The sequence below is a fragment of the Octodon degus genome, unplaced genomic scaffold (assembly GCF_000260255.1).
Source record: "Octodon degus isolate 3935 unplaced genomic scaffold, OctDeg1.0 scaffold00118, whole genome shotgun sequence".
NCBI lineage: Eukaryota > Metazoa > Chordata > Mammalia > Rodentia > Octodontidae > Octodon > Octodon degus.
In genome coordinates, this window is record NW_004524694.1 from 2,175,425 (window position 1) to 2,186,270 (window position 10,846).

Consider the following 10,846-nt stretch of genomic DNA (forward strand, 5'->3'; position numbering starts at 1 on the left):
ATGTGGTGCTGGGGGATCGAACCGCGGTCCCTGATGCTTTGCTAAGCTTGTTCTAAGTAGGTGCTTTAGACCACTGAGCCATCTCTCCAGCCCTCAAAGCCATTCTTAAAGAAACTTCCAGAATGCATTATTAGGTCTTGCTGTTAATAGCCTTTTTAAAAAATAATTAATTACCTTTGTTTCCCCAATGTTGTCCTTTATGTCTGTGTTCTGCTTTAATATTGGCCACTCACTCCAGCTGCTGTTTTAGAGTAGATGTGAAGCAAACGTATCAGAAAAGGATACTCAGGACATTTTTCATAGTTACAGAAATGAAAATTTATGGTAGAAGGCTAGAAACTTCCTATGGTATTAAAATAAAACCAGAGTTATCAGTATGAATTCAAGTTTTTATTATATATACAGATGAGTAGATATAGGAATTAATATAGATATGTGTATACATTGTTTAGTGTCCATATACTACTTAGTATTCTTTGCAGGGAGGACCTAGAAGCAGTGACACACTGGTAGCAATGAGCACACCTACCAGTCAGATTTTGGTTTCTAGATATCATGTACAACAAAAAATTACTTCATTGAGAAATGGCTGATGCCTAAGTAGCAGAGAGAAAATAGAAGTTGAACTTGAAATATCTTGTGGCCAGGAACTAAACAGGGTCTTAAATAATGATGAGATATGTCCAAAGAACACAAGAATCAACTTAAATGAGTCAAAGGCTGGTTCAATTTCTGCAGCAAAATAGTGGTAATGTTGGATTGTAACTTATAAAATCAATATTCAGGATTTCATACTAATATAAATAAGCAAACTAATAAATGAAGTAGAAAGGACAGTTCTGGATAAAGGAAATAGGAAATTAGCATTGTCACACATCACAGTAATAATCATTATGAATGAATCCCATTGAAGGAATCTGACATTAGTGGAAAAAGGTGTTCACTGAATCTCCTAGAATCGCCTCCGCCAGATATTTATTTACAAAAGGGAAAATAGTAACTCTAAAGTGGAAAATTCTGCTTTACTCATGTGACCCAGAGTCAGTATTACCAATCATAAAATAGCACTATTCCATTACCCAATAAGATGCACTAAGAACATCACTTCATGATGGAGAAAAAAAAAAAAAACCTCCTGTTCATGAGAAAGCATCAGATAAACCCAAATGGACCGGTGCTCTGCCAAATAGTTGGTTATACAAAAATCTTAAGGTCATGAAAGACAAGGAAAACTGGAAATCTGTTGCGTATTAAAAACTAAACAGATTTGGTACCTAAATTAAATGAGAATCCTATGTTGAATGCTAGACCAGAGAAAGGACTATCATGGGGAAAATGATATACTTTAAATAATATTAGTGATTACCTAATACTTCCATTGTATCAGTATGAATTTACTGATTTCAGTAGTACTCTAGTTACATAATTGGTTTAGGCTATATGATAATTTTATATTTCTGCAACATTTATATAGGTCTAAAAGTATTACAAAATAAAAAAAATTTAAAGATGAGGATCATGTTTAACTCCTGTCTATCAATTTAAAATGTTGAAGTAGCAGAAGATAGGATCATATTCTAAGCTGTCAATTCAGTTCAGTGGAGCAGATCCTGGGCACTATAGTACAGTGCCCAGAAGTTAACTCAATAAGATAGTCCTTGCCTCTAGGATGCTGAGACTATTGGCGTTTGAAAATAATGTAGCTATCCGTGTCAGTCACTTAAATTAGGAAGGTCTCTATTCCTTGATGATTTAAAATAAAGAAGTTAGGGGAAAAAATGAAACTGGACAAAATGAAATAGATATGAGCCATGCATGGCAGCTCACACCTGCAGTCCCAATACCAAGGGAAGCTTATGTGGGAGGATTGCAAATTCAAGCCCAACCTAGACAACTTAATAAGACCTCAAAATAAAAATTATTAAAAGGACTGGAGATATATATAGTTCTATGTTAAAAAATGTTGGTCAATGTTAAGATACTGGGTTTGCTGCCCATTACCACAAGAAAGGAGGGAAATAGGAAGGAAGGAGATAGATTTTAGGAATCTGTTCAAGGAAGAGCCCTCAGAAAAGCTCAAGTGTTTTCAATCTCAGTTCTTAAAGAAATTATGATAGCCATTAAATAACCAATTTAGGCCACCTTTGGTTTAAACACATTGTTTTCCAGGGATCAATTGGATATTTGCCTTAACATAACTACTATATAACAAGGTATGTCACTGTTGAGTATATAGAAAGAAGCATGTATATGAGGATAAAGGGGGTTTTAAGTCAGACAGTCCCTTAACGCTCATTTTCTAGATGATTGTATGACATGAAGCCTACACTTTATAATCCTTTTGTGACAATTTCTGGTTGATGAATTGATGTTTCATTTAGCAGATATTTGCTGTTGAGAAGTTAGGAGCTGTAATACACTTGTCTGGAAGTTATATATGACTTAGGTTGTAAATCTTATTAATGAAGTTGGATTTTAGTTCTTAAATATTTTTAATCTCTTATTTTTTATTTTGTGGAATTAGATTTAATCAAGATAATTGTATGAATGAAGTGGAAGTTCAGTAGTGCATTATATTTAATGAAATAAATTTAAGGAACTTATTTCTACCCTGAAATTTTTTAACCAAAGGCTTAGTGCTAACACACTTATCAGTATGATGCTTTCTTTGGAGAATTAGAAGTTGTATATCTTGTTACTTCAGTAGAAATTTCCAACATATGAAATTTTCAAATCTCCACAGAATTGAAAAGTCAATGTGGGTACTATACTTTGAAACATGTATATACTGTGAGCCTAAGGTGTTTTTTAATCTTTCATCTTTTTAAAGAATCAAATAACATTAGAAAAATAAATCTTGAGCATTACAAACATAGTCTGGTGAAATTCAATATTCACAGTGACAATTTAGAATATGAGCTCCTTGAGAGGAAAGTGAACTCACCACTCTAACTTTGCATCTAAACATCTTAAAGTGTGCTGTTGGTTTTATGAAATGGTTTTGATCCTCACTCCTACTTTAAGTTCAAAAGAAAACCTACATTAAAGTGTATTCCTTTTCTGGGTATATTTACTTTGAACTACAACATATAGTTTTTCTCATAAATCTAACCTGCCACTATCTGTTTTTAAGACTTTGTAAACTTCAAGTGGTTATGATGTTTGAAGTTTGGATTAAAATAAATTTTTTAGAAAACACATGTTATATATTTTGATGGTTTTAAATTTTAACACAAGTCAGTCAAAAGGCTGAGTGAGTATCTAGCAAAGTAACATAGTGTATTCTGTTGCTGTAAGAAATCACAGAAAATTGCCCTTTCCCGTCATGTTAACTACAGACAAATGAAGCAGCTGCTCTTATTCTTAATGTTGTCTTTGAAAAACTTGCACAATTTAATGAAAATGTCTCTACTCATAAAACATAAAATGCTCACACATGGAAAATGTCATAATGTTTTGGCAAATATTGCTTTGTTAGGAATGTGAATGACGTATACCTGCTTCATAACTAGAATTATATGTAAATGGCATGAAACCATGGTGGAAAACAAACTGAAAGAGTCCGACAGAGTGAATTGACACTCTTTAAAAACATAGTCCTTTCCCAACTATTATCTTTTTCAGGAATAATTATATAGTTATGTCTATTTCTTTTTAGGCATAATTCTTGGATCATCATTTCTACTCAGCTTAAATGATTTTCTGCTTAAAACAAGTCTCAAAGAAAAAAGTCGGATTTTGATAGGACCATTTTGTGGTACTGCCAGTCTGGAAGCTAATTGGTGTAAACACAGTGGCAATCAAAGCCCAGACCAGTCTCTACCAAAAATATCCATCGATCTAAGAGGAGGTCTGCTACAGGTCTGTGAGGATTTGCCCTATTTTCCCATAAGCTTTTAAATAGCTTTTGTTTTTAACTGTTTCACTACATTTTAAGTTTGTGTGTGTGTTAAAAATTATGTATATTGTCATTGCTATCTTCATAAATTTTTTAAAAGATTTACTGAATTATATTTTATTTAAAGAATATAAGTTCTATCATTTTTAGTACATTTACAGAGTTCTGTGATCATTACCACAGTTTTAGAACATTTTCCTTACCACTTTATTCATCATTTGAGAGATATTTCCACTGAGCTTGTATAAATAATACTAGTGTGAACATCTGTCTACAAGTTTTTTGTAGGGGATATACTTTCTTGTCTTTTGGGTATATAATTAGAGGAATTATTGGATCAAACTTTTTTTATTGATAAACAAATATCAATGAGACAGTTTCAAAATTGATTAATAGAACAGTTTCAATAATTAGTACATTGTACATTGTTATCTTCTTAGTGGTTATCCACAGTACAAGATGGAGACAGGTTATCCTGTCCAAACACTATTAGTACAGATCTTTCTTCTCATTGAATTAAGTGAAAGTAGCTGTATATCTATCCTAACTATTCTGTATATACAGATACAAAATGGTCCTTCCTTTGTATCGCCTTTTTTGGTTTACTCCTGTCAGAAATGGGTATTCCATTGGCATCTAAATACTATAGGTGCATGAATTCAACAAAACAATCAACACAGTCCAGCAGTCCACAATCGTAGTGGGTTTGGATCAAGCATTTTAATGCATAGAAGTTTTCTAATTATAAACTAGTCAACATGTTTGAAACACAGTATCACTGGCAATATATAAACACCATTTCATAATAGCAGTTTTGTTAGGGTGATGTCTGATGATTAACCTATATGTTACATGGCACTTATATATTTGCCTGATAGCCAAGTATGGACTGTGAGAATATCCACCTTATTTCTTGATGATATATGGATAGCTTCTTAATCTAATATTTATCTGATTTAGTATTCTTCAAGCTTGTCATAAATCCAAAAGCTTCACACAATTCACAGTGATAGAAAATTGAAATGACTTATTGGTCAGCAATGGAATCATATTAAATGTGAATTTTATGTTTTCTCCTAATTGTATTCCCTCAACTTTTCAGTAGTTGTGCTAACATAAATCAAGAAATCAGGATGTCCTGATAACTTACACTCTGTATTTTTTGAAATTTGCAGTATCTATCATCATCAATCTGAACACATTTAGTAATAAACAAGGTTTTGTTTTGCTTTCCAATGCAACAAAGTAACTATACCTTAAAACAAAAAATTAAGGTCAGGAATATTGGCTCATGCCTGTAATCCCAGTCTCAGAAGACTGAGGCACAAGGATCACAGCAAGTTCAAGACCAGCCTGGTCTAACAAACTGAGTTCAAGGCCAGCCTCAACTGCATTGTGTAACCTTGTCTGAAAAAATAAAAAAGAAAATCTAAAAAAAACCTGTAAAAACAAATTATATCATCTCTACATTTTAATCATTAACTATCTCTTGACAATTTAAAGGCTTAAATGTATTTTTATCCCCAGCTTGACTTTTCATCTCTATTTTTCAGTACCTAATAAAAATAATACTGATGGGAGCAAAAAAAAAATTAGTGTTTTATCTTATATCAGGGTACCTAAGCCTGAAATTTCAAACTTGCCATGAGTATAGGACCACTTTTTTCTACCTTTGTATATTCTTTTCTCTATACTAATTAGTTCTTTCTGAATTAATAGTCATATTGTCTTTACCCATATATTCAGAGAAATTTATCATTATTGACATTTCAATCCTTGGCCATTAATCTCTATGATGTACTGGTAATATGTCTACTTTATTCAAAACCATAAAAAGTGGGGCCAGGGAGATGGCTCAGTAGTTCAATCCCCAGTTTAAAAAAAAACAAAAAACAAAAAAAAAAAAACAAACATAAAAAGAAAAAAATCTGCTCTGGTAGAAGAAACTACATGCTTTTGCTCTAAAACTCTACTTACTGGGCAATTGATTTGCAGAGAAGGGCTATGGAATCTCCTGTGTTGATTCACTTCACTAAACACAAGTTAGGAGCCTTCTGAATTTTAAGTCTGTTGAATACGTTTCCCCTCTCCTTTTCTCTGAAGTGTAAAAGTACACAGAAAGGAGTACTGTGATGAATATTATTTAATCTCATGACAAAATGTACAAAGCTATTCTGCAAGGTTATTAGTATTAGTATTATTCACATTTTGGCCTACGGCAGTAGCAGGTAACATAGCCATGTGCCACAGCAGGCTGTTTGTTATCCTGGAAAGCTCTAAAAATTTTTCCATTGGTGACCTAGCATATCTCCATTGCCTTCTCTTGCACCGTAATAGGTGTTCTTTGTCATCTTAGCTAAATGAGTTCATAGATATTACCTCCATTAAATTTAATGTCATCATGGATCTAGCATTTTAAATTTATAGTTTGAAGGCTGAGAGCCTGTGCTCAGTGATACAGCATTTGCCTAGCATGCACAGGCCTTTGGTTTGATCTTTCAGAATGAATGGATCACTGTATGAACATATGCTATTTACACAATACGAGTGATTTTTCTTTTTACATATTTATTCAAGTAATAGAATTTCATCCTTTTATAAGTTAATAAGAAATTGTAATTTATCAGTAATTAAATTTAAGGTAATTATGGGCTTGTATCAATTTAAATATGATTGTACTTATGCTCAAGAAATGTTTATATTTAAAGGCTAGAAGAATTTATTGTCATTTTAAAGGTCTTCTGGGGTCAAGAACATTTGAATTGTTTAGTTCTTCTACATGAATTACTCAGTGGATATCTTAATGAGGAAGGAAATTTTGAAGCACAAGTTTCTGAATCAGTGTCTCAAATGCCATCTATGGAAAAAAATCAAGCATTTAAAATTGAACAAACTTCAGATGATCTACGGACAGGTCTTTTTCAGTATATACAAGATGCTGGTAAGTAACTTCTGTTTGAAAGTATGTGTGCGCATGCATGTTTAAATCAACATTCAATAAATGATAACACATAAAAGTCACTTGTAAAGTGCATCTTACTCGCAGTATAAAGTAGTACGTGATTCAGTTCAATCTTTTGAGAAAAAATCTTCAATTCTTTCAGTCTCAACCCATAAAAACAACTGTCTATCTCAGATTTCTCTATATTGTTTTCTTTTTCTTTTTGGGGGGGGGGTGGAAACAGGGATTGGACTCAGGCCCTTGTGCTTGCCAGGGAAAGTGAATTCTTTTTTTTTTTTTGCAGAACTGGGGATTGAATTTAGGCCCTTGTGTTTACCAGGCAAGCACTTACTCTACTGAGCTATCTCCCCAGCCACTACTGTTTTCTTTTCTTCCCATATTTTTTTTCTACTCTTAAGAAACCTACATATATATTTATGCCTGTATGTTATTTCAGAGGGGGTGTGTGTGTGTGTGATTTTTTTCATGGTACTAGGGAATGAATGTAAGATTTATACATAGAGCTATGTTCAGCCCTTTCTTTTATTTTCAGGCAGGGTCTTGTAAAGTTGCCCAGCAGGCTTCAAACTTGTGCTCCTCCTGGCCACAGCCACCCAAAGTATGGGGATCACATCCAATGGGAGTCTGCATGCCCATTCCCGGATAACATATTACGTGTTGCCTTAAAAGCATGATTGAGGGGCTAAGGAGATAGCTCAGTAGAATGGACCTGAGTTTGATCCCTGGTGCCACCAAAAAAAAAAAAGAAGGAAAAGAAAAAAAAAATTACCATTGTAGCAAGAAAAGCATGTGATTGTATTGTCATTTGACAGAACCTCTGAAATTGCCTGGTGTCTATGAAGTCTTCTTTTACAATGAAACTGAAGATAGCCCTGGAATGATGTTATGGAGGTATCCAGAACCTAGAGTGCTCACCCTTGTACGAATAACTCCAGTGCCTTTCAACACCACAGAGGACCCAGATATTAGCACAGCAGACCTAGGTGATGTGCTACAGGTATGTAATGATTAAGTTTAAAATAAAGACATGAGAAAGTGCTGATCATTCGTGAAGAGCAATGTTTAGAGAATACTTCTTATATCAGTAATATCACAGAGAAATACATCTGTACTGTATACAGGTGTATATACAATGGAAATTTAAAGGAAAGGAATAGTGTAATTCAAATTTAAGATCCATGACAATTCATATATCCTAAATCCCACTCTTCATCCTGATGTAGTTAGGTTACCGTGCTCTCTAACTATAATGGGATAAGCAGGTATAATTCAGTTCACCACATATTTAAAAGTGCCTACTTTGTCTTCAGACTCTTCAAAGTTGCTAGAACTGCTTTGTAAAATAATATAGGCCCATGTAAATCCAGGATTTTATAATTTTAATTTTTATTTTTGTAGCTGAAAATGGTCTTAGGCCTGAGACAGGCTGATTTTTAAAACAAGAAAATTTTCTAACTAGTAATTAAATTCCCTATGATTTTGTAAAGTACCAGAATTTAATGCAAATGTCATTATGGATATCATGATAGTAATATCATCATTATTAATATTCTACTTACCTAAATCTCTCCTCAAATTTATTTCTCTTTTAGTCTTTCACCTGTTACTATCCCATAATTATCCACTCAGAATCCAGGAGTCATTCTGATTGTTTTCTTTCCTAAATTCTGCATATCCATCCTATCATCAGGTCTTGTCGTTGCTGCCTCTAAGTCCCTATTCCATATTTTTACTCTATTTTTACAAGTAAAATTTGAGGACAAGCTGCCATTGTTTGTTCCTACAACAGTACTTTCCTGGTTGGTCTCTGTGCTTCAGTTCTTGACTATTTCTACTTAATTGCAGCTATAGTGATCATTTTTTAAAAGGTGGGTCATACCACACTGGTCCTAATTTAAACTCTGGTATGTACCTTCTTCTAATGCTTAAAAGAGCATTCTAGTCACTTCTGTGTATATTTGAGTAGAACTCACTTGAGTCTCCTTTTCGCTGTGCTGCATCCACAGCGTCCTCATCTTTGTCATTCAGCATGCCACTAAAGTCACTTGTCCCAGTCATCCCTTTCTTTGAACATTATTACCACTCACCATTTTTGCCATTTAGGCACCATCTCAAATGTCATGTCCAGGTTAGCCATTATTTTATTCTGTGTTATATTAACCTCTCTTCCTTTCTTCATAGCTCTTATATGGCTGTCCAAAATTATGCATTTACTGTTTACTACTTGTTTTTGTTCACTTTCTTTCTGCTATTAGAAAATAATTATTTGTTTTCATTGATATATGTTTGCAAAACTTTGATTTTGGGGAATTCATATATATTTCCTGCTGGTTTTTAATCAGTCCTCCCCTATTCCTTTTATTCTTTTACTCAAAACCCTTTCCTCATCTCCAGAAAGTCTGCCTGTGTCCTACCATCTCTCCTATTTTGCTCTTTATTTTTTGAGTTTCTCATATAAGAGAAACCATGTGATATTTAGCTTTCTGTATCTGGCTCATTTCATTAAATATGATAGGCTCACAGTCCATCCATTTTCTAGAAAATGATGTGAATTCATTCTTCTTCAGGGATATATAAATTTTATTGTGTGTATTTACCATATTTTCTTGATCTGTTCATCTGTTGGCAGGAATCTAGGCTATTTTTAGTTCTTCGATTTTATAAATTGAGGTACTATAAACATGGATATATACATATCACTGTAGTATGAAGCCTTTAACTCTTTTGGGATTATACACAGGAGAAGTAGAGGTGACTCAAATAAAATTCCTATTTTTAGTGTTTTGAGGAATCTCTATACTAATTTCCATAGTGGTTGTATTAGTTGACTTTCCCTCCAGCAATGTAGAAGTATTGCTTTGTCTCAACACCTTTGCCAAGATTTGTTTTGTATTTTTTTTCTTAATGTATTTAGTACAGAGTCTACAGGGTCTCACTATATAGATAGGACTCATAATGATCCTCCTGTTTACAGACTCCCAAGCGCTGGGATTACAGGTGTGCGTCACCACACCCAGTATCAATCATGTCTCTGCACACCTGGCAGACAGGGACAATGTGGCACACCAGTGATTGAACTCCCAGCCCCTGCGTCTGCTTAAGTAGGCGCTTTAATCCGCTGAGTTATCTGGCAGGCCTCTTTTGTATTCCTAATGGTTAATGGTTATTTTGAATGGAATAAGGAAAATTCTCACAGTTATTTTGATTTGCATTTCCCTGATGGCTAAAGAATCTTAACATGGTTTCATGCTAGGTACTCTGAAGAAAACTATTCAGTTCATTTCTTACCTTGTTTGTTTGCTTGTTTGGGGGGATTGTTCTTGGCTTTTTGTTGTTGTATTTGAGTCATTTGTTTTAGGGGGTACATTTTTTTCTTTGCGTTCTTTATATGTTCTAGACATTTGTCCTCCACTGAACAAGAAGCTCCAACAATTTTTTCCATTCTATAGGTTTTCTCTTCACTCTGTTATCTCCTTTGCTATGTAGATTTTTTCCCATAATTTTATTGATAAACAAATAGCAATGAGACAGTTTCAAATCAAATTGGTTGGACAGTTTCAATAAATAACATCTTGCATATATTCACTCTAGTGGTTAATTGCAGTACAATATGCAGACATGATATCCTATTTAAAAACACCATTAGAACAAATCACTCTATTCATTAAGAGAATGTAACTATATCTATCCTAACCACTTGGAATACATAGATACAAAATGGACATACATCTGTATACCCTTTTTTTGTTATTTGAATATTATAGGTGTGTAAACTTAGCAAAATATTCTAAAAGAGTCCAGTAGCCCATAATAGTATTGAGTCCTCTGCTTGACTGGCAGTGTCAGAAATTGTTGATGTCAGTCCCCAAACAGCTCAACATAACAGCATGGCTTTACTTCTTATATTTCATTTTTATACTTTTCTGCTGGATGGTTAAGACCAAGGTAAAGCAGGACCTATGCAACAAGAGTTGTAGCTTTTGGGT

The 10,846-nt window shown here is 33.7% G+C and overlaps 1 protein-coding gene across 1 annotated transcript in view; it reads left to right on the plus strand.

Moving 5' to 3' along the window:
* The window catches only part of Vps13b (vacuolar protein sorting 13 homolog B), an 881,657-nt gene that overhangs the window by 685,107 nt on the left and 185,704 nt on the right, over positions 1–10,846 (plus strand). The window contains 3 exon segments of the mRNA XM_023699943.1: positions 3,659–3,861; positions 6,635–6,839; positions 7,673–7,857. Coding sequence (XP_023555711.1) covers positions 3,659–3,861; positions 6,635–6,839; positions 7,673–7,857 — 593 coding nt within the window.